Below are 27164 nucleotides of genomic sequence, written 5' to 3'. Positions count from 1 at the left end.
TTTAAGAAAGTGCGTGAAAAGTGTTTTGTGTTCCTTGCTGGTAGGTTGATGACATTTGACATATATATTGGGGCCTCACCATGAATAATTTTATGAACCAGGGTGCAGATTTTTTAAATTTTTGTTACATTTGTACCCCGTGCTTTCCCACTCATGGCAGGCTCAATGTGGTGGGCAATGGAGGGTTAAGTGACTTGCCCAGAGTCACAAGGAGCTGCCTGTGCCGGGAATCAAACTCAGTTCTTCAGGACCAAAGTCCACCACCCTAACCACTAGGCCACTCCTCCACTGTTGCTACTGTTTGAGATTCTACATGGAATGTTGCTATTCCACTAGCAACAGAAACAGAAGCCTGCGCAGCCTTCTACATGGAATGTTGCTAGTGGAATAGCAACATTCCATGTAGAATCTCCAATAGTAGCAACATTCCATGTAGAATCTCCAATAGTATCTATTTTATTTTAGTTACATTTGTACCCTGCACTTTCCCACTCATGGCAGGCTCAATGCGGCTTACATGGGGCAATGGAGGGTTAAGTGACTTGCCCAGAGTCACAAGGAGCTGCCTGTGCTGGGAATCGAACTCAGCTCCTCAGGACCAAAGTCCACCACCCTAACCACTAGGCCACTCCTCCACTATATTGAATATAATTCGATCTTTTAGTGGGAGCCAATGTAATTTTACGCCTTAGTATAACTGTTTAAACAGGCCTATGCTGTTTCTTAGAAGATTCTGGAGAGTTGTATACATAAACGAACCAGAGCTTTTCTTTGCACTGAACTTCTGATTGTGCGATGCTCCCTGGCCTGCTTCAAGTGCCTCCCGAGTGAGCAGAGAGGAAAATTGGCAGCGATCTCCTGTGTTGCTGTAGAATTCATTAGAACCAGATTCATTTTAATCATCGCTTAAGCTGGCAGTTTTCCACGTGGAACGTCATGATAACTAGTCCCAAGAACAGTATTCAGTTTCAGATATGCAGCTCTGGGAGACCACAATGTGAAAAAAAAAATTCTTAGAAAAGAGATAGATGGGGGGTGGGGGATATGGTTGAGGTCTATAAAATCCTGAGTGGTGTAGAATGGGTAGAAGTAAATTGTACTTTTTGAAAGAGCGAAAAATCAAAGACCAGGAGACACTCAATGAAATTACATGGAAATACTTTTAAAACAAATAGGAGGAAATATTTTTTCACTCAACGAATAGTTACGCTCTGGAACTCGCTGTCAGAGAATATGGTAACAGCAGTTAGCGTATCTGGTTTTAAAAAAGGTTTGGACAAGTTCCTTGAAGAAAAGTCTGTAGTCTGTTATTGAGATGGACATGAGGGAAGCCACTGCTAATATTCCGCCAGTGTCGTTATGCTCATATTAGCCCTCTCCTCAAGTTACTTCACTGGGTTGCTATCCGTTTCCGCAACTCCTCTTATTGACCTATAAGTGCATTCACTCTGCAGCTCCTCAGTACCTCTCCACTCTCATCTCTCCCTACATTCCTCCCCGGGAACTCCGTTCACTGGGTAAATCTCTCTTATCTGCACCCTTCTCCTCCACTGCTAACTCCAGACTCCGTTCCTTTTATCTTGCTACACCATATGCCTGGAATAGACTTCCTGAGCCGGTATGTCAAGCTCCATCTCTGGCCGTCTTCAAATCTAAGCTAAAAGCCCACCTTTTTGATGCGGCTTTTAACTCCTAACCCTTATTCACTTTGTTCAGAACCCTTATTTTATCATCCTCACTTTAATATTCCCTTATCTCTTGTTTGTCCTGTTTGTCTGTCCTAATTAGATTGTAAGCTCTGTCGAGCAGGGACTGTCTCTTCATGTTCAAGTGTACAGCACTGAGTACGTCTAGTAGCGCTATAGAAATGATAAGTAGTAGTAGTAGTAGTCTTTGGGATTCTGGAATCTTGCAACTCTTAGGGATTCCGGAATCTTGTTACTCTTTGGGATTCTGCATAGAATTTTGCTACTCTTTGTCTGTCCTGATTAGATTGTAAGCTCTGTCGAGCAGGGACTGTCTCTTCATGTTCAAGTGTACAGCGCTGCATACGTCTAGTAGCGCAATAGAAATGATAAGTAGTAGTAGTAGGATTGGTAGCATGGAATATTGCTACTAAATTGGGTTTCTGCCAGGTACTTGTGATCTGAATTGGAAGGAGGATACTTTGCTAGATGGACCATTGGTCTGACCCAGTATCGCTATTCTTACGTTTTTAATCTGGTATCAGTAGTAATTTCAGCTAATTAGTGTTCATATCAGCCTCCCAGAACTCTAAGGTCTGCAGACAAAAGATTATTGGATTTTCGAAATTATCAACTGATTAGGCTTAAAGAATACCGATCATCCTTTTTTTGTCATTGGGCCAAAATTATAGAACCTGTTGCCATTTTATATGAGAGTGATTTCAGACGTTTCTCAATTCAAGTACGAGCTTAAAACATTACTTTTCCAACATGCCTATGAAGGAGCTCTAATATTTTACTGGAAATGCTTATTGTACTTAGGTTTTATTTATTTATTTATTTATTGCATTTGTATCCCACATTTTCCCAGCTTTTTGCGGGTTCAGTGTGGCTTACAATATGAGTTAAATGTTGGAAATACAATTTGTTACAGATTGGTTATGGATTACATTATGCATAATTATGCGAAACAATTGAAGTGTCGTTGGGAGTGTAACAATGGAGCACAAACATTGAAACATTGGGAGGAAACAATGGGAGCTTAGAGGGCGATAAGAAGGCATAAAGACATATGATATATATCTTTCTGTGATTGAAGGTATGAATGATGTGATATTACGGGAATGAGAGTTCCGAGGTGAATGTGTGATGCATTCGTGAATAGTAGGTGTGGACTTTATGTGTTTTGGTTCTTTCCGTAAATCTTTTCGAAAAGATGGGTCTTCAATGATCTGCGGAAGGAAGCTTGCTCGTTGATTGTTCTTAAGTTGCGTGGCAGTGTATTCCAATACTGCGTGCTCATGTGAGAAAAGGTTGATGCATGTAGCGTTTTGTATTTCACGCCTTTGCAATTGGGGAAGTGGAGGTTTAAGAAGGTTCGGGATGATCTTTTGGCGTTTCTGGGTGGTAGGTCTATTAACTCAGACATGTAGGCTGGGGCTTCGCCGTGAATAATTTTGTGGACTAATGTGCATACTTTAAAAGTGATGCGTTCTGATGAATTCTGACACTAATGATATTTTTGTCATGTTTAATGTTTTTATCATTGTTTTTTTATTATTATGTATGCTTTTCTTTGTTCTCCGTCAAGAATATTGAGATTGTGCAGAATATAAATTATGTAAGTAAGTCAATAAATAAATGTTATCCCTATTGTTAGGATTCAGTTCGCCTTTCTGCAAATTTACCTCATTGGTTATTGCGATAAGATGTGGCCTGTGGTAGTGTAGGCGCGTGTATTGGGCATGCGCCAGATCAGTTTTTACCGCGTCTGCAAAAAAGGGCTTTTTTTTTTAATGGGACAGGAAAAGGGCCAGTGGTAAAACTGAAACCAGCGTGTGCCCAAATCCGACCTGAGACCTTAATGCCACCCATTGATCTAGCGGTAAGGGCTCATTGGCTGGCGTGTGCCAAGTGCTGATTACCGCTGGAAATGGTGCATGTGGGAGGAAATAAATAATTCATCCAGGCATCATGGGCGCACACCAAATCTGAAATTACTACCAGGAGGGCGCGCTGACCTGGCGCTAGTCTCATTGGGCGCACGCTGCACATGCGTAGAGCCTACTGAAGCTTAGTAAAAAGGCCCCTAATTAAATAAATCTGAAGTCTGTGTAGGGAAGGTTTGTGTTTGTGGGAAAAATGTTTAGCACAAAGGGTCCTTTACACTTAGACTTTGTACATAGGGTCCAAAGCACTTAGACTTACAAAGCTCCATAGGTTACTCATGTAACTTTCCAAGTCTAAGTGCTTTGAAAATATGCCTTGCACTTGTAAGAAACCTTAGGATGGTAGGCTGACACGGGACCATTCCAACACATCAGAAGCACTTGTCGTAGTACAAAGGTTAATAATAAATAACTCAATTTGACTTGCTGTTTTCATGGTGAAAATGTGCAAAGTCTGGTAACTTAAGAAAGACTACGGTGGCGACGTGAAACATTAACAAGGGTTAAAAACTGCACACAGCAAAATGTTGGACAGCAAAGGGTTTTTCTGAACATGTGAGGCTCAGATCAAGTTGTAAGATGTCGGCCTACAGTACATGACACTCAGACCACATGACTCAAAAGAGGCAAAGATGACCCAAGAAAGCAAAGAAATCCAATCCAATATGAGTTCTTACTTTACCTCTCTTTACGAAGTTGAAGAGTTTTCAATGTAAAATACCAGCAGGTCCTGTAAAGATGCATACCTCTACGGGTTATGTTAGCTCTTCCACTCAGGGATAGGAACTGAAGTTGGGCATTATTCACTCCTGTTAAGTAGCTGCCAAGAAATGTCATAAAGTTGCAAACAGTTTTTTGTTTTGTGTTTTTAAGGAAAAAGTCGGTTTCTTTATATTAAGTCGTTGTTATCTTTCCTTTTTGTCTCTTCAAAAAGTTGATGTAATGCACTGATTTGCAGTTAGCTTTGCAAACTGTCTTTCTGTTGACTTCAAAAATAGTTATTTTTTAACTATTGGACTGCATAACTCCAGAGAAAAATATTTTACTAGTCTTTTGAAGGAAGTGTGGCATCATCTTTTTCTACTTCTCCAGCACAGTCATACACAAACGTTGGCAGATTTTTGAGAGTGAACTTTTAGTACCCATCCCCAGCCCCACCCATTCTGCCTCCTGGCTTCACCTTCTGGTGCACCTCAATCCTATAGCCATTCCAGAAAATGTCTTATTTATAGCAGTGCTCACCATGGATGGATGAGAACTACAAATAATTGTTGGCCCTATTCTTCCTGTCATCTACACTCAAAACTCTTCTTTTAACTTAGCTTCCCTATCAGTCACTATCCTTCTGTTAGGATGTAGGACAACACTGTTATTACACCAGGCCCTACAGCACCAATATAGCTACTGTTGGAAGTGGAGCGGAGGAGTAGCCTAATGGTTAGTGCAGTGGGCTTTGATCCTGGTAACCTGGGTTTGATTCCCATTGCACCTCCTTGTGACCCTGGGCAACTCGCTTAACTCTCCATTGCCACAGGTACAAAAAATTTGAGTGTGAGCCCCCGAGGGACAGAGAAAGTACCTGTATATAATATGTACAGCGCTGCATATGTCTAGTAGCACTATAAAAATGATTAGTAGATGGACTGCTACAGATCCCCTACACAGGAGCTACATACTTACCAGAATCCTTCACCCATAGGTGTAGTTTGTTCCACTGGGGAGGGGAGGGGATAAGAAGGGTAGGCTGTTACATATTAGAATATATACATCTCATACATATTCATTATGGTTATGCAGTGCATATTTTCTAGCGAAAAAGGTGCCGGTACTCAAATGCCAGGCCATCCTTCAGGGGTGGGGTGATCACTGAGGGACTCAACTCCACAATAGCCAGGCCCCCTGCAACCAGTCACAGAATCTATGAGAAGGCAGAATTGATGTGTAGAGCCTGAGCTCTTTCATTAAAACTTGGAGACCATGGGTCAATTTTAGCAGACAATGGAAAAGGTGCCGGTACTCAGTACCCCCAAGTACCCCCTCAAAAAAGCCCTGTGGTTATGTCAAAATATAGACTGGATAAGAAATGAGCCAGCACCAAGGGAAGTTTGTCTCATGGTGCCCCAACTCACATCCCCATGAATTATCAAGGGCAGCACAAACCCTTTCCCCTCACTACTGCGGCCTGCGCTCTCTTTCTCCCTCTCCAAAGTCCTGCTGTTTCTCTCTTCCTCCCTCCCTCATTCCTTCTTTATCCAGCTCTCTCCCTCTTTCCCGGTATTTTCCTCATACCATGCCAGTGTGAACCTTAGAAACACACAGGCACTAGATGTAGAAATGCAGTATTTGGGAGGCAAAATAGTTGACAGTGACAGCAAGTAATTTCTTAACTTTCCAGAATAACATCTTCAGATGGGTTAGGTTTGTGTATTCCACAACAGTTACAGAAATGAACCTCACTCTTAAATCAGAGTACGTTATCCGGAGATGATCTCGGACTCTCACATGTACTGTTGATGCTCATCTCAACATTTTCCCATTGTGTCAAAATCAGCCTCCTTCAGAAGTTTTTGTAGGGTGTAGTATTGTGATATGCTGCTTATCGATGTTACACCTTACAAATTTCTGAAGGAGGCTTTTAAACATAATGAAAGGGTTGAGATGAGCATTAACTGTGCACCAGTTTACCATGATCACTGATTAGAAAACACTTCCCTAGAACATCAATACACCTTCTACTGGGAAGACAGAACAAGCTGGACTGTCACAAATCTCTAGCAGAACACCACACCACACCACACCACACCACAAAAGAGGCTCAACAACCCCAGCAGCTGACCTTCCATATTCCCACAGCACGAAAGGGGCTCGGGGATACCACCACTTCTACCCCTGGCTCCCCCCCCCCCCCCAAACACACATAAAGGGCAATTCTATAACCAAGCACTGTTACGTCTGGAGCTCTGAGCCCTTGGATCACAGTGGGAAAGTGGGCTGTGGTTGAGGAGTCACCATCTGGACAGGATGCCCACTTTCAAGTGTACAGCACTGCGTACATCTAGTAGCGCTTTAGAAATGATAAGTAGTAGTAGCTGAGGAAGTCACTCAGGAACAGGAGCGGTAGCATCACCGGAGCACTCTCACGAACAAGCGCTGTAAGCATTTAAAGGAACAGGTTCTGTAAGCGTCTCAGGAACAAGGACCAAAGGCTTTTCAGGAACCAGGTCTGTAGGTGTCTCAAACTCTGTGAGCGTCTCAGGAACAAGGTCTGGAAATGTCTCAGGAACAGACTCTGTAAGCAAAGTCTGTGAGCATCTCAGGGACAAGATCTGTAAGTTTCTCTGGAACAGCCTCAATAAGCATCTCGTGAATAAGGTTTAGAAATGTGTGTCCCCTCACATTGTGCAAAATATAAAGATAGCAGGTGTAAATTTCCAAACCTGACATATTCCAAAAACTAAATTACAAATTAAGTGGTTCTTTTACTCATGTGCTAATGGATTTAGCACACGCTAATGGTTAGTGCATGCTAAATTCTAGGAAGCCATTTTATACTTCTTAGCATTTAACACACGCTAATCATTAGTGCACCAAAGTAAAAGGACCCCTAAATATGCAATACTGTCCTAACTGGAGGAAGGTGGATTTGGCCTCAGAAAGGTAACTGAAAAATATATTAACAGTCCAATAAAAAGCTGTCACCTTATTTTCCATTTTTAATTTATAATTTGTAATGTACTGTTTGTAATATGCTAGGTTTTGAAATTTACACTTATTTTTATATTTTGCACAGTACAGAGGGACAGACAACACTGTTTCCCTTCTGTGGTGTTACATTGTGTGCCGAGCTTAACGGTTCAGTTTAGCTTTTGTCTACATATTTGGGGACGTGTCTGGCTGAGATTCAAATGCAAAAGGCTCGTGATCATCAAGTGCAGCTATCGCATTTTGATCTTTCTGCAGCATTTGATTTGACAGACCACGACCTCATGTTTATTTATTTATTTATTTGTTGCATTTGTACCCCCCATTTTCCCACCTATTTGCAGGCTCAATGTGGCTTACTTAGTACCGTCAGAGGCGTTTGCCCAGTCGGTGGATAACAAATACAAAGTTGTATAGTGATCGTATGAGGTTTAAGTGGAGGGTCGGAATGGATGAAGATTGCGTGATGTCCTGTTCGATCATAGTCGTGCTGTGTTGGTAGGAGAAGAGGGTTACGTGGGGTCGTTGGGGTAGGCCTTTTTGAAGAGGTTGGTTTTTAGTGTCATGTTTATTAGATTCGATTTCTATTTCTGGAAGAGCGCTCACCTGGTTTTGAGGCTTTCTTTGCAACTGATTATAGTCGGCTAAACAGCATGGCGTCATTTCTAACTACTACTACTACTATTTAGCATTTCTATAGCGCTACGAGGCGTACGCAGCGCTGCACAAACATAGAAGAAAGACAGTCCCTGCTCAAAGAGCTTACAATCTAATAGACAAAAAATAAATAAAGTAAGCAAATCAAATCAATTAATGTGAACGGGAAGGAAGAGAGGAGGGTAGGTGGAGGCGAGTGGTTACGAGTCAAAAGCAATGTTAAAGAGGTGGGCTTTCAGTCTAGATTTAAAGGTGGCCAAGGATGGGGCAAGACGGGGCTCAGGAAGTTTATTCCAGGCGTAGGGTGCAGCGAGACAGAAGGCGCGAAATCTGGAGTTGGCAGTAGTGGAGAAGGGAACAGGTAAGAAGGATTTATCCATGGAGCGGAGTGCACGGGAAGGGGTGTAGGGAAGGACGAGTGTGGAGAGATACTGGGGAGCAGCAGAGTGAGTACATTTGTAGGTTAGTAGAAGAAGTTTGAACAGGATGCGAAAATGGATAGGGAGCCAGTGAAGCGACTTGAGGAGAGGGGTAGTATGAGTAAAGCAACCCTGGCGGAAGACGAGACGGGCAGCAGAGTTTTGAACCAATTGGAGAGGGCAGAGGTGACTAAGTGGGAGGCCAGCAAGAAGCAGATTGCAGTAGTCTAAACGAGAGGTGACAAGAGTGTGGATGAGGGTTTTGGTAGAGTGCTCGGAAAGAAAGGGGCGGATTTTACGGATGTTGTAAAGAAAGAAATGACAGGTCTTGGCGGTCTGCTGGATATGAGCAGAGGAGGAGAGGGAAGAGTCAAAGATGACCCCAAGGTTTCGAGCTGAGGAGAAAGGGAGAATGAGAGAGCCATCAACAGAAATAGAAAACGGAGGGAGTGGGGAGGTGGGTTTGGGGGGAAAAATGAGAAGCTCGGTTTTGGTCATGTTTAATTTCAGGTGGCGTTGAGACATCCAGACAGCAATGTCTGATGACATGGGGTCCCTCAGGCCCCCCCTCTCCTGTTTAACCTGGTCATGGCTACTTTGGGGAATTTGTGCAGGGGCAAGGGGGTCTCTTATTATACCTGTGCTGATGACATCATTTTATTAATCCCATTTGACTCCTCCCTTCAGGTCATTAGTTCCCAAGTGCAGACTTGTTTTTCTTTGGTAGAAAAATGGGCAACTTTAGCTCATTTGAGATTGAATATTGAAAAAAACAAAGCTTATCTGGTTTGGTCTTCCTTTAAATATGAATGTATTCAATGGCAAAGTTTTTTTTATAGCAGGAGTCATCTTTAAGAATTTTGGGTATGATTTTAGATTTTCGTCTTACCGTGAAGAACCAGCTAGATAAATTAACTCATTCAATGTTTTATAAACTGAAAATATTAAAACACGTTAAGCACTGTTTCTTCCAGGAGCATTTTGTTTTGTTAGCTTGAGCTATTATTTTGTCTTTCTTCGATTATTGTTTATGTATTTATTTGTTACATTTGTATCCCACATTTTCCCACCTATTTGCAGGCTCAATGTGGCTTACATAGTACCGTATCAGCGTTCGCCAATTCCGGTATGAACAAACACAGGTGATATTGTGGTGGTAGAATAAGGGTCATGTGTGACAGACTCGTTAGGGGATCTTATGGAGGAAGAGTTATGTCCATTCCGAGCTTTGGTTTCATTGTGTTGCAGGTATTCAGACTTTTTTTTTTTTTTTAATTTGTTTTATTTCAATATATAAACAAGCGTACAGACTTGTTTCAGAAATACAGCAAGAATATAACAAAAGTAAAGTTTCTATATAACTAAACAAATAAACATCACGCTTCCTTAGACCACTAAATAATATACAAGTGGGAGGCGAATTGAATAGAGAAGTTTACATATTCATAATAACTATATTAAATTAAATAGGCTGCATGTCTCTCATTTTCTTTTAAATTTTCAGTTGTTTCATTTCTATAAATGATTTAAGTTGTTCCGGAGAATAAAACACATATTTTGTTGTTCCCAGATTTACTATACACTTACATGGGTACGCTAAAAAGAAGGAGGCCCCCACTTCCAACGACTGGAATGCCAGAATTTTTGATACTTGTACAATGTTCATGTGGAAGTTAATGTTGGTTTGCATTATTCTTTCAGTCAATAAAAAAGATTTAAACTATAAAGCCAAAAATGCCTCTCTCTTTATCTGGGTCTGTTTTGTAACATCGGGATAAATCCATATCCTCTCCCCTCCAAAGAGGGATTTCGCATTTTTAAAGTATAGTCTCATTACAGCATCCAGATCCTGTTCGAAGACAAATGACACTAATAAGGTAGATCTCTGGGTAATATCTTCTAGGGATTGTTCCAACAAGAGTGAAATGTTGTTTGAGTTTATTTGGCCTTCAGCCTCGTTTCCAGGCCTTCTCTTTTCCCCTATAGGGCTTTCAATATAATAGATTTTGTTTATCGGAGGCATAGAGTCTTTCAAGAATTTCAAGTTTTCATTTAGGTATCTTTTGAATAAGTCTAACGGGGCATACCCAGGGGACTTAGGGAAGTTCAGGACTCAAAGATTCAGGCGTCTATTATAGTTCTCTATATATTCTATTTTTCTTCTCAACTCAGTATTATCCTTTATTGCGGTTATTTTAAACTCTTGTAGCTGTCCCAAATCTTTTTCTACTTTGGTCATTTTCAAATCAAACTCTTGTTTCACTATGTCTACCGTATTTTTCATTTCATCAAACTTCCCATTAAGGAGCTGTAACTCACCCGATGTTTTTTGTAAAATGTCCTCCATTTTGTTCAATTTACTCCAAATTATTTGTAAGTTCACCTCCGATGTTGTTATTTGAGGTATAGCCTCAACCCCCAGCGTCTTCTTCGGCAGTCCTGGACCCTCTTTTGACGACTTCTCTGTCTCACTTCCTGCAGCAAAGCCCGTCGTCTCCAGGGCTGTCTTCATCGCGGGGCACGGAGGGAATGACTGAGTTGATGGTGATAGGGAGACTTCCTCTCCCCGTGACGTTTCCTCTTCTCCGGCGAACGGCACTAGGGGATCCCCCTCCCGTATATCCTGAGAGAGGCTGAAGAAGAACCGTTCAATTCTCGGTTGTGTAGGCGTAGAGGTAGTGGGAGGCGAGGGAAGCCTTTTCACCACTCCTTTACGCTTTGTATGCGGCATAGTCAGATAGGAAATTAAAAGTTTTTCTCCGAGAAATAATCGAACATTCCGCAACCAGTCAACATGCGGCCATCTTGAAACGCCTCGCCCCCCTCTCCCTCAGGTATTCAGACTTTTATGTTGGGTCGGTGGGGTATGCCCTTTTGAACAGGTTTGTTTTTAGTGATTTCTGGAAATTTAGGTGGCCATATGTTGTTTTTACGACTTTTGGCAGTGCGTTCCGTAGTTGTGTGCTTAAATAGGAAAAGCTGGATGCATAAGTTGATTTGTATTTGAGTCCTTTGCAAGTTGGGTAGTGGAGATTTAACCTCATATATTGGATGTACTGAGCCTACACTTAACCAGCTTCAAATATTACAAAATGTTGCTGTCAGAGTAATTTTTGGCATGTGATGTTATGAAAATATTATTCCCCACAGTTAGACTTCATTGGCTCCCTATTCATGCACGTTGTTTGTTTAAACTTCATATGTATTGCTTTAAGGTAATGCTCCCAGTTATTTACCACAGTTTCTTTTACTCAAATGTTCACTGACTAGAAATAATCTTTCTTTCTTTCTTTGTTCTTTCCTTCTGTAAAACAGATTCATTATAGACTATCAAGCAGTTAAACACAGGAATTCTCTTCCTGTAGAGGTTAGATGTGAGTCTTCTTACTTAAAATGTATTTATTTATTTATTTATTTATTGCATTTGTATCCCACATTATCCCACCTCTTTGCAGGCTCAATGTGGCTTACAATTCATCATGGATACTGGAAATAGAAGAGAATATACATTTGGTTTTACAGAGGGTTTTGGGTTACATGATAGTATTAAAGCAAAAGACAGTATAGAACATTTCTGGATAAATTAAAGATTGTACAGTTATTATTATTTGTTACATTTGTACCCCAGGCTTTCCCACTCATGGCAGGCTCAATGCGGCTTACATATTGTATACAGGTACTTATTTGTACCTGGGGCAATGGAGGGTTAAGTGACTTGCCCAGAGTCACAAGGAGCTGCCTGTGCCTGAAGTGGGAATCAAACTCAGTTCCTCAGTTCCCCAGGACCAAAGTCCACCACCCTAACCACTAGTCCACTGTTGCTACTATTTGAGATTCTACTTGGAATGTTGCTATTCCACTAGCAACATTCCATGTAGAAGTCGGCCCTTGCAGATCACCAATGTGGCCACGCAGGCTTCTGCTTCTGTGAGTCTGACGTCCTGCACGTACGTGCAGGACGTCAGACTCACAGAAACAGAAGCCTGCGCAGCCTTCTACATGGAATGTTGCTAGTGGAATAGCCCCACTAGCAACATTCCATGTAGAATCTCCAATAGTAGCAACATTCCATGTAGAATCTCCAATAGTATCTGTTTTATTTTTGTTACATTTGTACCCTGCACTTTCCCACTCATGGCAGGCTCAATGCAGCTTACATGGGGCAATGGAGGGTTAAGTGACTTGCCCAGAGTCACAAGGAGCTGCCTGTGCCTGCAGTGGGAATTGAACTCAGTTCCTCAGGACCAAAGTCCACCACCCTAACCACTAGGCCACTCCTCCACTGTTGCTACTATTTGAGATTCTACATCAAATGTTGCTATTCCACTAGCAACATTCCATGTAGAAGTCAGCCCTTGCAGATCACCAATGTGGCCGCGCAGGCTTCTGCTTCTGTGAGTCTGACGTGCAGGACGTCAGACTCACAGAAACAGAAGCCTGCGCAGCCTTCTACATGGAATGTTGCTAGTGGAATAGCAACATTCCATGTAGAATCTCCAATAGTATCTATGTCATTTTTGTTACATTTGTACCCCGCGCTTTCCCAATCATGGCAGGCTCAATGCGGCTTACATGGGGCAATGGAGGGTTAAGTGACTTGCCCAGAGTCAGAAGGAGCTGCCTGTGCCTGAAGTGGGAATTGAACTCAGTTCCTCAGGACCAAAGTCCACCACTCTAACCACTAGGCCACTCCTCCACTTACAAGTTACAAGTGTTGATCTTTGTGATATATCTTGTCGAAGAGATAGGTTTTCAATAGTTTGCAGAAATCGATCAATTCATAGACAGTTTTCAGGTTACGTGGCAACGCGTTCCAGAGCTGCGTGCTCATATAGGAAAAGGTAGATGGGTGCATTCATTTGTATTTCAGGCCTTTACACTTGGGAGGATGAAGATTGAGGAAATTTCATAAACTGTTAAAGAGTTATCTATTTAAGGAATATTTTAAAGGTTTGATTTGTGTATTTCTATGTAATTGGCTTTTTATTTTTATCGAACGCACTCTTCAGAGATTATTAGTCTCTTTTGATTTTATTGTAATCCGCACTAAGACTTCGGGCAGGTTGTGTAGAATAGAAGCTCCTTCTATTTGAAGCATCTCTTCTTCCTGCGCCTATCACCTCCCGCCAGCACCCTCTGATCTCCTTCCTATCCTCTTCACCTCCCTAACCCTCCCTCACCCTTTCTTCCCTTGCTCAGGCCTTCCTATGCCTACTGCCACTGCCACCACCTTACCTGTGCCTGGGTCAAGACTGCTAAAACTCAGTGTGGCATCAGTCACTAGGGGTACCCTATGGCTCAGGAAAAAGGAAGTAAAATCCGGACTGGCTCCATCTGTCCTCTTTCTACTGCATGAGGCCTGCTGTCAAACCCTGCCATGCTCTGCCCCTCCTCTGACGAAGACTTCCTGTCAGAAGGGGAACAGAACCTGAGAGCGCTTGAGTGTGGGCCTGTGCTTAAAGGCCCTGCACCGTGCTGGGAGCAGGCTTGAAGTGCTGCTCTGCTGTCACTTGGGAGCTGCGCTGCTGCCCTGTCACATCCGTCGCTCCCTCCGGCTGCTCCTTTGCGGGAAGCAGGAACCGGTGTCCATCGCGGCGAGGGCCGGCCTTCTTGAGGCCGCGACGGAGAGCCGAGGCTGTGGGCCGGCGATCGCGGCTGCCGGGCTCTCGATCGCCGGCTATGGGGGCCGTGTTTGCGCCAGCGGGGAGAATGGCGCCGAGACGCGATGGCCGGCGTCTCCTTCACTTTCGGGCGCGGGAACCCGAAGCTCCGCCTCAGAGGAGTTAGATTGGGAGGCTGGTGCTGTAGTCCCGCCTGGGAGGTCGGACGGAACCAATCAGAAGGATTTTGTCATTAACCAGGTTCTGATTGGCCGGCCATGTCGGCTGGGCCTGGGCGGTTGAATGCTGATGGTATTTAAGGAGCGGGCCTGAGACAGGACATTGCTTCAGGTTCTGTTTCCAGAGGCCAGTCTTCGTGTTTTCTAGTTTTCAGTTTGTTTCCTTGCTCTCCTGGTTTTGACCTTTGGACTGTTTCTGGATTACTCTGCTAGCCGCCTGCCTTGACCTTTTGCCTGTATCAGACTACGCTTTGAGCTGCCTGCCCTGTCCTGTTGCCGGTTTTGGACTCCTCTGTTTTCCACCTGCCCGCTTCGCTCCTGGTCCAGTATTGGGTCAGTTCGTCAACCCCACGGTTCCGGAAGTCCCGTTGGCCGCCTGCAGCTGGGGGCTCAACCCTTGGTGAATGGCGGTCGCCTCGGGTGAAGACTTGGGGTTGCACGGCTGTCCTCTGAGGTCCTTCGGGGCCTTGCGGGACCTAAGGGCTCACCTTCTTTTCAGACAAGACATGCCCCTTGAATTCCGCCACCATGGACTCTGTTTCTCAGCTTACTTCAGTTCAGTCATTGCAGTGATAGCCCTTAGCTGAAAACCAGGACCTGGAAGCCTGCAATCATGGACTCTAAATATGGCCACTAGATGTCACCACTGAGTATTGACAGGGACTTCCATCCTCTAGTACCGTGACCTGGGGAGAGGAAGGCCTGACCTAGCAATTAAAACCAGGTTCTATGCATGATAGTGAACAGCAGTGTCACTGGATTGCCAGACCAGCCTTTTAATATATTCTTGACTAGCTTTTCAGAATTATAATCCTTTCGTTAAGTCACTGAAAAATGAGCTTATTGTGCTCTGCAGTTTAACTCATCAAAGTCATATAGTAGAATTGGAAAAGGTGCAGCGAAGGGCGACTAAAATGATAGCGGGGATGGGACGACTTCCCTATGAAGAAAGACTAAGGAGGCTAGGGCTATACAGCTTGGAGAAGAGACGGCTGAGGGGAGACATGATAGAGGTATATAAAATAATGAGTGGAGTGGAACAGGTGGATGTGAAGCTTCTGTTCACGCTTTCCAAAAATACTAGGACTAGGGGGCATGCGATGAAACTACAGTGTAGTAAATTTAAAACAAATCGGAGAAAATTTTTCTTCACCCAACGTGTAATTAAACTCTGGAATTCGTTGCCGGAGAAAGTGGTGAAGGCGGTTAGCTTAGCAGAGTTTAAAAAGGGGTTGGACGGTTTCCTAAAGGACAAGTCCATAAACCGCTACTAAACGGACTTGGAAAGATCCAAGATTCCAGGAATAACATGTGTGGAATGTTTGTACGTTTGGGAAGCTTGCCAGGTGCCCTTGGCCTGGATTGGCCGCTGTCGTGGACAGGATGCTGGGCTCGATGGACCCTTGGTCTTTTCCCAGTGTGGCATTACTTATGTACTTATGGGCCTGATCTTCAAAGGATTTATATGCCTAACTCAGTTATGCTCCTAAACTGGCCTCTTTGAGAACTTACTAGGGCTGAGATTCTAAATTTATACTTTAAAATTTCATTACACTCTTTTACATTTAGGAGCATAATAAATAGGTGGCAACAGGGGCGGATTTAGGATGGGGAATGCAAGTTAGAAGCTTAGCATGGATTTTTAGCACTAGCGGCCAGATTCTATAACTGGCGTTTAAAAAAAAAAAATCAGCGCTTAGTTCCATTCTATAAACCACGCTTCCAGTTAGATGCAGTTTCTAGAATAGCGCTTAGTGCTTGGAATGGTGGCTACATTTAAGCACGTCCATGAAAACCGGTGTAAAGAGATACGAACAAAGTAAAAGCAGATCACACACAAAATACCAAAACAAGTAAATTAAAAAGAAGTGGTTTATTAAACAGTGCATTTTTATAATATACTATTGTATTCCACAAAGCAAAAGGAGCAAGTTCCCACATGCCATGTTTCTTTCTTTTGATGTAGGCACAGGAAAAAAAAAGAATTTTAATATTATTATTATTAGCATTTGTATACCGCTACCAGATGCACGCAGCGCAGAACACCTGATACAAAGAGACAGTCCCTGCTCAAAAGAGCTTACAATCTAAATATGCTCCCAGGTTTCAACCTAATTCATGTTCAATGTGGGATATAAATGCCATAAATAAGTAAATAGATAGAAACTCTGAATGTTGAGCACTTGATTCTCATAACATGATGTCTGTTTAGTGTCCCTTTGCCAGAAGAAAAGAAACTCTGCACGAATATAATAGTACGAGGATGTCCCTTTAACCAGCCCCTCCAAATGACACACTGATTATGATTTATAACAAATTACTACTCTACCTATAAAAAGTTATTCTGTTATTATACTTCCTCTGTATACAATCCGTATGCACAAGCCATCATGTTTGAAAATCTAAGTGCGATTAAATAAAAATTCTACCAACAATAAAGAAAGACAACGTGGAGGCAGCAGCTCATAGGTTTGCTTGATTGCTTGTTTTGAGTGCACAGGGATCCGGCTGCGCGAGGAAGGGGAAACAGATGTTATCTTGTTTTTTTTTTTTTACAGTACTCTCCTCTCCCTACCTCCCACATATTCCAGACCTTCTCCCTGCTCCCCCAGTCTCCCGAGCCGCAGGGTGCCCTCCCGGTACATATCTCAAGCCTCCCTGGTGGTCTAGTGGATTCTTCAGGGCAGGAAAGATCCCCCCGTCTTTCCTGCCCGCTGCTGCTGACCCTCTTGCTGCCACATTGTCTTTAAAATGGCTGCCGAGACTTCCAACAGCGGCCTTGCAAGACTTCAGTGGAAGTCTCGTGAGGCCGCTACTGGAAGTCTTGGCAGCCAGTGGCATTCCTAGGGTGGCTGACACCCGGGGCGGATTGCCGATGCATCCCCCCCCCCCGGGTGCAGCCACCTCTCCACCCCCGGCGAAAGGACCCCCGGGTGCAGCGCAACCCCCCCCCACCCCTGGCGAAAGGCCACCTCCCTCTGGCGAAAGGCCACCCCCCGGGTGCATTTTTACCTGCTGGGGGGTGCCGCGCGCCTGTCTGCTTCGCTCGTTCCATGCTCTCTCTGCCCTGGAACAGGAAGTAACCTGTTCCGGGGCAGAGGGAGCACGGAACGAGCGGAGCAGACAGGTGCGCGGCACCCCCCAGTGGCGTGCACCCGGGGCAGACCACCCCCACCGCCTCCCCTTGGTATGCCACTGTCGGCAGCCACTAGGTGGCCTAATGGTTGGGCTGTCCCTGTGTGCAATGCACAGAAAAGAGTGCCTACCTTTAATGTGCAAAAGTTTCTGGCAGGTCAGGAGCTGTTCTTGTGTGACCGATCCTGGGACTGTGAAGAGAGAGCACCTCACAGATCGGGAGGTGGCAGATAACCCGGTGGGGGGGGGGGGGGGGGGGGAGGGAACCACCACAGACCATATAGCACATAGCTACTGTCCAAGAGGAGCCCTTCTCATGTCCGGTAACCACACTGGCAACTCCGGGGCTCACCCCCTGTGCAGTTCCCTTCTCTCCTTCAGCCTCTGCCTCTCCATCACCTCTTCAGCCTAGGCACAGGCAGAAAGTGAACCTCTGAATTTGGCACAGGCAGGATCTGAGCCCACCGGCACAGCGTGCAGCAGGGATTCCTGCGCATGCCCTAGGTGCTTTCCCTCACAGAATTTCCGTGCATCGAATTTGCATGTGATTCCCTTTGTGCATCGGTCACTGTTTACGAATCAATAAGTTCAATCATGGCTACCGTATTTAACAGCGACCTTCGTGCATCAGGGCCTCAGTCCACAGAGCTGTGCAGTCAGCAGGCATGGAAAGTCCTGCTTGGCAATGCGCCTACGAACAGGGCCAGCTAAGGTGGCCAGCTTTCAAAGACCACCCTTTCGCACCTGTAAATTTTAGTACTATGATTCGAATTAGAGGCAGGTATTTCCTTCAGATGCAGGGAAGCTTGAGGCCCCTTATAGCATGGGGGCCACGGGCAAATGCCATGTTTGCATTGCACTCCCCCTAATGTGGCCCTGACTGATTTACTGCTGTAATTGTCTATTGCCTATATCTGAATTATTCTTGTTGTACATCTCCTTGGGTGAATTTCTTCCAAAAGGCGGCAATAAAATTGGCCTGCATTACTACATTTTACAAGGCAAAGTTACAAAATGGTCATTCTTCAATCCAAAACTGTAGGGTGACTGGCAGCTAGGTTGCAGCAAGAGCCAGAGACCAGGTCAGGCCAGTGGCGTAGCCAAGGGTGAGCCCAGGCCCACCCAGTAGCAGCACACCTATGATGTGGCTGGCAGGGATTCCCAAGCCCCACCAACCGAAAACTTCCAACAACTGCCCCTCCTGCATACCTTGTAAATAGCAGATCTTCACCTGCAGCGAGCAGCAACTGATACATACTGCTCGCACTGGCCCCACAGCCTATGGGGAAACAGGATCGTAGGGAAGGCTTAAAAGGAATGTGGGGGAGGGGAGATGTTTGAGAGACCATATGGCATGCAGACGAGAGAGGGAGAAACCAAATCACTTGTGGGACAGGGTGGAGTTCTGCCCACCCATCTTGAGCCCAGGCCCACCCAAAATTGGGTGTCTGGCTATGCCCTGGGTCAGGCTTGCTCCAGACAAGGTTGCCAGGTCTGCGGTTTTCCCGCCCAATTGGGCGGCTTTCTGCAGCCTGTTGCGGGCAATTTTTGCCGGCTGCAGGCTGCGGGAAATTGGGCGGCTTTTAAAAAGCCGCGTTGCGGTGATTGGGCGGTTTTCTGGGGCTTATATTGGTTCAATTTAGTCCAATAGAAGCCCCGCAGAGGCTAGGTTAACAATGTCAGGGGCGGGGTTAGTGACGTCGGTGGCTACATCAGGGGCAGGGTTAGTGACATCGGCGCTACATTGGGGGCAGGGTTGATAACATCGGGGTACATCGGGGGTGGGTTTGATGATGTCGGGGGCGGGGTTTAACTTTGTGTGGGTTTTGGGCGGGTTTTGGGCTCGTTTGTGTGGGGAAAATTTTTTCAACCCGGCAACCCTGGCTCCAGACACCATTAGCAACTGATGCAGAGAACAAGGGACAGAACCTTTCCTGACAGCCCTCCCCACACTGTTCCCCAGCACCAGTGGCGTAGCCACAGGTGGGCCAGGGCCCACCCACTTTGGACTCAGGCCCACCCAAAATTGTGACACTCTTGCTGTGGCTGGTGGGGATCCCCAAATCTTGCCAGCTGAAGATTTTCTCTCCTTGGGCACCAGCGCTCTTCCAAATATCAGCCAACGGCACTTGCCTGGAAACCGGCCCTTCTGCACATGCTCAGTTTTCGCACATGCATAAGCACTGAGCATGCAGGACAAGCCAGTAGCAGCAGTGTTGCCAGGTGGGCGGTTTTACCGCCCAATTGGGCGGTTTTCCGCGACCCGCCGCGGACAATTTTTGCCCGTGGCGGGTTGCGGTTTTTTGGGCGGCTTTTTGGTCTTTTGGGCGGTTTTTTGGGCGTTTTTTTTGGCCGCAGGGGGCGGGGTTAGTGACGTTTTGGGCGGGGTTAGTGACGTTTTGGGCGGGGCTGGTGATGGAGGAGGCGGGGCTGATGACGGCAGGGGTGGGGCTGATGACGGCGGGGACGGGGGTGATGGCGCGGGGGTGGGGGTGTCAGGGGCGGGGTTTGAGTTTGGGTGGGTTTTGGGCTGGATTTAGGCTGGTTTGGGTGGGAAAAAAATTTTCCACCTGGCAACCCTGAGTAGCAGCATCAGTTTGAGGCAAGTGCTGCCTGAGGAGGAGGAGGAGGAGGAAATCGGCAGGAAGCAGGGTTTGGAGATCCCCACCTGCTCAAGTATTTAATATTTGGGGTCTGTGGGCAGGGAAGGGTGGAGAGAGGAGCAAACCAGAGGGGGATTGGGGGGGGATGTGAATTCCATGCCCACCCACCTTGGGCTCAGGCCCACCCAAATTTGACCATCTGGCTACGCCCCTGCTGCAGCACACAAAACTTACTGTACTTTTTCCTCCGTTCCAAGAAAAGCAAAAGTGAAAACAAAATCCCAGAAAGGGAATAAAAACGGTGCCACCAAGTCGTACAGAAAGCCCATAAATTTTATTGATCACAGCACATTAAAAAAAAAAATCATTGATACTCGTTAGCTACGGGTTAAGACCTTATAAATAAAGTCCCGAGCAGGATAGATCCCCCCCCCACCCCCCCGCCTTTCTGCCACATAGTTATTCGCAATCTGTACCGAGTGCCTGAGTTCCCGGGACACGAGGAGGAGAACAGAAGGTGCCTGTTTGTTTTAGGGTTAAACTTAAATAGGAAAAGGAAAAAAAAAGAAGCAGTGAAAGTTGGTAACTTTCCCAGCGAGTGCAGACTTGTAACAAACAGGAGTTCGCGTGTTCCAAGGAGGAGACACACGGGAGGGAGAAATGGACCTGCCGCAAAAAGAATCAGCCCGAGACACCAATAACTCACTTTTTTTCTCCCCCAAAGATAGTGAACAGCTAAAAGACGCCTTGCACGCTTCCAAAGAAATGCCGGTGAGTAAGGGTCTTATCTACCCTCTCCTGAATTAATTCCCCTTAACCAACGTGAAGCTCTGCTCAAGCTATACGTATAAAGTTACCCAGATTTCTCTTGGAGGTTCAACAACACGAAAGTTTCTCTAGACGTAAACATACTGTGTGATAGTATTTTTTTGTTTTCTGCTTAACTCTTGAACGTAGGCTGGTAAAAGTGGTCCACAAAATGCTTTCTAGGGTGTCGAACTAAAGTTTCTCCACTTGCAAGTTGCAGTTTACAGTGGAGAATCACTGTTTACCCTAGAGAAACGTGATTTAGGACTTTAACAAGATAGCGTTCTGCTGTTTTGCTTGTTCTGCGATTAAAGTATAGAATGTACTCGTATCACCATAACACATGTACGTACGTCAATGTGCCTCGTGAATTAAATCGTTAGAAAATAAATGTATTCATTTAACAAGTCGCTGTCAAGGATCTAATGGATCAAGCAGAAAAGTCACTTTTTAAAAGACACTGCAACAAGCAAAACAGTAACAAACATAAATCGAACCAAAAGACCTTTGGCAAACTTTCTGTAGGCGGCTGCAGCAGCAAGTGTGAGAAATGTTCCGAGAGGCTGGACTGGGGTCGCAGGGAGTCTGTTCAGGAGATTTGCAAAATCAAAACATCTGAGCTGGTCCCCAGCTGCGTAATGCAGCTTACAGTGGGCAAAAAAAAAAAATGCCAACCGTTTTGCCTAACACGGAAATAAACAAGCTGCAGCAGAGAGAAACACTCTCCCAGTCAGTCTTCTGATAGAAACGTGGCAGAGTGGCTTTTCAACCTTCCCTTTCACAGACACAGCTTGAATTGTGACAGTGCTACTTTTAGGGAATGAGAGGCACATGCCTCCCTGGAAGGAGAGAGGATTTTTGCAGGGGCAGCTGGACGTGTGGCAGACTTTTCTTTAGAGGATAGAGCAGAACCCAACCCATAAGAACAGCCATTACTGGGTCAGACGACCAATCTAGTCCAGTATCCTGCTTCCAGCAGTGGCCAATTCAGATCACAAGTACCTGGCAGAAACCCAGTTAGTAGTAACATTCCATGCTACCAATCCCAGGGCAAACAGTGGCTTCCCCATGTCCATCTCAATAATAACAGACATGGACTTTTCCTCCCAGGAACTTGTCCAAAGTTTTTTTTTTTAAACCCCAGATACACTAACCTCCGTTACCACATACTCCAGCAACGAATTCCAGAGCTTAACTATTCTTTCAGTGAAAAAAATATTTCCTCCTGTTTGTTTTAAAAGTATTTCCATGCAATTTCATTGAGCGTCCCCTGGTCTTTGTACTTTTTGAATGAGTGAAAAATCGATTCGCCTCCACCCGCTCCACACCACTCAGGATTTTGTGGACATCGATCTTATCCCCCCTCAGCCGTCTCTTTCGTCCCCTAACCTCTTTAGCCTTTCCTCATATGGGAGCCGTTCCATGTCCTCTATCATTTTGGCTGCTCTTTGAAACTTTTCTAATTCTGCTGTATCTCTTTTGAGATACAGTGACCAGAATTGAACACAATACTCAAGGTGAGGTCGCACCATGGAGCAATACAGAGGCATTATAATATTTTTGGTCTTATTTTTCATCATTGACCTAATATTTCCTAGGATCCTGTATGTGTTTTTGGCTGCCGCTGCACATTGGGCAGATAATTTCAGCATATTGTCTACAATGGCACTGTGAAGAAACAGTGTGTTTTAAGCCTGTAAAATGTATTGAAAATTTTCCTGCATTGATTATGTTCTGACATGTATTTCTCCTATTTGGCCAGCAGGTGGTGTTTTTTTTGCTGTAAAGCTGTTACTGAGTGCTTTTTCTTTAGTTTTTGACACAAACAGGAAGCAAAAAGCAGTATATATTTGAAATCCTGTTAACTGGGCTCCGATTGGCCCAGAAACTCATCTCATTTAGAACTTACTGTTTTTGAGTTCAGTCTTAGCCCGGGAGGAAAGACAGACAGATCTCTTTGCTGAGGCTCTGAAAACAGTTATATGTCCTGACCATCTTAGGTACTGTTTGGACAGTATATAGATGTTTAGTTAGTTTTCTAATTGATCCATTTTCAATTACTTGTTACCATTTGCTAACTGCACATTTTTTTATCCACTGTTCCAAGTTCTGAGAATGAACACATTTGTTTGTTCGTTCTGCCTGTCTGTACTAATAAAGAATCCTGGTGGTTTGTGTGTTGGGTCTGTGAGTGCTTTCTGGGAACTGTGGGCCCACTGGGAGTGTGGCTTCAGTAACCTAGAAATCACTGGGGATAATTGGAGAGCGGGAGACTCGCCCAGAGGCTGTTGTGACCCAGTCAGTAGGAGGAGGGTGCTAGTATACAGCACTAGCAGCAGATGCAGGTGGACCTGAGCTTTGCTGGGGAAAAACCCTCTTAAGTGCCCATGGGGTAAACCCAGGCGGGTAGCTAGGCCTTTCGTGACAGACACCTAGGTCTTTTTCTTGAGTTCTCAATCCTAAAGTGGATCCTAGTGTCAGATAACTATGATTCGGATTATTCTTCCCAGTGTGCATCACTTTGCATTTGTCCACATTAAAATTTCATCTGCCATTTGGATGTCTAGTCTTTCAGTTTCCTAAGGTCTTCCTGCAATTTTTCAAAGTTTTGAATAGTTTCATGTCATCTGCAAATTTAGGGGCCTTTTGACAGAGTGGTAAGCCCGACACGGGCTTACCGCTCACTCTTCCAGAACTTCTGCTGGGCAAACGTGGCCACCAGTGGTAGTCCTGCCCTAAGTGTGCGCCATTTCCGGGGGAAAAAGAAAACCCCTAGAAATGGCTTGCGCAGCGATAACCCGGTGGTAATCAGGCATTGCCATGCACGACCTGGTTACTGCTGGGTTAGCGGGGGAGCCCTTATTGCCACTTTAATGGGTGGTGGTAAGGGCTCCCGGCCATAGGCGCCGACTCCGTGGGTGCTGTGGGTGCTTGAGCACCCCCAATATTCACCCACCTGAAGTTCGTTCCCTCCCTCCCTCCGAGTTCCAGGGTCGTCGTCCGTCCCTCCCTCCCTCCCAGTTCTAGGGTCCCCCCTCCCTCCCAGTTCCAGGGTCATCATCCCTCACTCCCAGTTCCAGGGTCGTCATCCCTCCCTTCCTCCCTCCTTACTACTACTACTACCTTCCAGTTCCAGGCCCCCTCCCTCCGAATTTTAAGTCATCCTGACTTACCTCGTTGGGGTTACGGCGGCCGGCAGCAGCAGTAAAAAGCGTGCAGGCTCGGCACTTACTTCAGTTTTCCCTTCTCTGTCTCTCAGCTCTGGTCCCGCCCTCATTTCCTGTTTCTGCAAGGGTGGGACCAGAGCTGAGAGAGAGAGAAGGGAAAACTGAAGTAACTGCCGAGCCTGCACGCTTTTTACCGCTGCTGCCGGCCGCCGTAACCCCGACGAGGTAAGTCAAGATGACTTTTAAAATTCAAAGGGAGGGGGCCTGGAACTGGAAGGGAGGGATGACGACCCTGGAGGGAGGAAGGACCCTGGAACTGGGTGGCAGGGAGGGGAAGGGGGGACCCTGGAACTGGGGGGGGGGGAAGGGGGCCTGGAACCTGGAGGGGGGATGATGGAGGGGGGACGGGGGAGGGGGGAATGTACCACCTGTAAAAAAAAAAAATTTTCAGCACCCCCAATCATTTTGAAAAGTTAGCTCCTATGCTCCCCGCCGCATGGCCATTTCTCTTACTGCATGACCATGTGTGTCTGGGGGATTTTTTACCCATTGCTGTAAATAGAGCCCTGGTGCGCGAGGAAAAATGGCCCTTTTTCCTGCGGCTTGGTAAAAGGACCCCTTAATCACCTCACTGATCCACTTCTGAAAACCCACCGTCTACTATACCTAATAAATTCCTTCCTTCTTCTCTCTACTTCTTCCCTTAATTAATCTCTGCACAACAATAATTCTACCTGACATCCAGGATTAACTGTGATAACAAAACCATGTAAGCCACTTTGAGCCTACAAAGAGGTGGGAAAAGGTGGGATACAAATGCAATAAATAATAATAATACTCTCTGTTTTCTGTCCAATGACCTATTCTTAATCCACAGAAGGCCATTGTCTCCTATCCCATTACGCCTTCATTTTCTCAGGAGTCTCTCATGAGGCACTTTGTCAAGAGCCTTATGAAAATCTAGATACACTACATCAACCGGTTCACCTTTATTGACATGTTTATTCATGCCTTCAAAGAAATGATGCAAATTGGTGAGCCAAGACCTCCCTTGGCTGAATCCATACTGACTTGGCTAATTAGGATATCTCCTACTTAAGTGAAGTGCAGAAAATAGACTTATATCTCAGCCTCAGAATCGGACTTTGATCACAGAGACACAGACCACATGGTTGTCTGTTGGCTATGGTTTTCTTCCTTCTTGCTTTCATCGTAGTGGTATCTCTTTTTGTCTATCTCTTCCATGTTTGAACTTTGCAACTGTTTTGGCTCCGATAATCTCTGCTGAAGGACTAGATATCCATCACCCTTTCAGTGAAATTTTTTTTTCTCATATTCACTATCTGCAGCTTCAGATAGTGATACCCTTATTTAGGAGAGTTCGTTAATTGCTTCTGTAACCCCTGCCAACAGGGCCAGCTCAAGAGGTTGTAGCGCCCTGGACCAACATTTGTTTTTGCACCCTGCTCCCCACCTTGCCCTCGTCTCCCACCACTCACACCCCTGTCCCACCCCCTACCTTGGGGCCAATGTGGGGATATGAGCTGTACAAATTCCTTCCTCACCCCCCACAGCAATTTTCACAATTCCTCCTTCACTCCCCTCCCTACAGCAATTTTCACAATTCCGCACTCATCCCCTACCTCAGCAATCAGCAAGGTTCCTGATTTGCTCCCTCACCTCCTCCCCACCACGGAAATAGTCACGATGCGTGAAGGAAGCCATTCCCTCATTATTAGGTATTGTTGGGCATCCAATCCCAGTGTGCGTTGCATCAGTGTGTCTTCTAGGGATGTGATTTGTAGTATGGAGTGTTGCCACGATTTGGGTTTCTGCCAAGTACTTGTCACCTGGCTTGGTCACTGTTTGGAAAACAGGATACTGGGCTAGATGGACCATTGGACTGACCCAGTATGCCTGCTCTTATGTTCTAAAATGTTGTTAGTAATACTACTGGATTGTCGGTTCAATAATGATTTGATAATGAATGTGACTATTGGACAAACTGGAAGGACCATGGAGGTCTTTATCTGCCATCATTTACTATGTTACTATTATTACTTAAATATTTGGTAAGGTAAGAAGCTTCAAAGCATAAATAAGGTGGCAGGGCGTTTCAGAATAGTGGGCCCATGTAGAGGCTTTAGATGTAGAGGTTTGACCAATATTAAAGTAGATGGCAGAGTACAAAAACAGAACAACCAGGCATCTTCTTTATGCTGGGACTTACCAGAGTGAGGTGCCCGCCTCTCTCATCCCACAAACACCTTCTGGAGCAGAATGTTGGACTTAGATGTGGCCACAGGTGAAATACTGCCGGAACCCAGCCTACTTGTTCAAATCACAGGAACATCTGCTGTATCCTTCTCTTCTCGTTTCCAGGATCAGGGTTCCACTCTCCTTCTGGATATTCCAAGATTTCTTCCTTATGCTACTGCTTAAGAGCAGAGCTGTTTTGGTGTAATTACCCAAAGCACGCTCACTATACAGTGCAGAGGCCTAAGCCACCCCTGTCACCTCGCAATGACTCACTGCTCCTTATGGTACAATAGTTTAACACACATGAAATAGTACTTACACCAGTTCAAATGCCCCTCTAAGTGAGGTCTCCTCCCATTACTTCATTTTACCTCCTCAGTTCTGGAAATAGTTAAGTGTTACAAACAAAAATTCACAAGACAATACTTTAGTATAACCACTAGAGGTCTCTGCCATCTAAGCAAGTCAGAACCTTAGAGGTCGCTATATTTAAGTCAAAGATTGTTTCAGGCAATGAGCAGTCAAAACATAAAATAATCCAGCCAAAATGAATTTCAATAACAGAAATAAAATCAAATTTACAGTAGATATTGACTGATAGGAACTGAGCCAGTTCCCATTCAGTGTTCAAGACTGATGGGTGATTGGTCCATTTTCTATTAGTAATGAGCCAATTCCCATTCATTGTTGAATACTGAATGCAGGTTGGGTTATTTTAAGGCTATTGAACAAACATAAATTGCATTGTACAGTAATGATTAATCATGATTAACATGTAAGCCATTTTTTTTTTATTTTTGGCTATTGCAAAATAACCACATTTTTAAAGAAAATATGACAATGTAAAACACAAATAAATTGTGAAATTAGGCATAAATCATGTATTTATATGTGTAATTTAAAACATAAACAACATTAAAATAAACATTACAAAAACTCTGG

At 45.0% G+C, this 27164-nt stretch overlaps 1 protein-coding gene across 1 annotated transcript in view; it reads left to right on the top strand.

Annotated features, from left to right (window-relative positions):
* The first annotated feature begins 20611 nt into the window (after nt 1-20611).
* SLC15A2 (solute carrier family 15 member 2) overlaps nt 20612-27164 on the top strand; it is a 219214-nt gene continuing 212661 nt past the window's right edge. The window contains exon 1 of the mRNA XM_030210263.1: nt 20612-20760. Within this exon, the coding sequence (XP_030066123.1) occupies nt 20650-20760 (111 nt within the window). The 5' untranslated portion in view covers nt 20612-20649. The remainder of the gene's footprint in view (nt 20761-27164) is intronic.

This window comes from Microcaecilia unicolor, chromosome 7, assembly GCF_901765095.1.
Source record: "Microcaecilia unicolor chromosome 7, aMicUni1.1, whole genome shotgun sequence".
Classification (NCBI taxonomy): domain Eukaryota; kingdom Metazoa; phylum Chordata; class Amphibia; order Gymnophiona; family Siphonopidae; genus Microcaecilia; species Microcaecilia unicolor.
The sequence above is the reverse complement of the archived record's forward strand: the minus strand, read 5'-3'. Positions and strand labels throughout refer to the sequence as shown.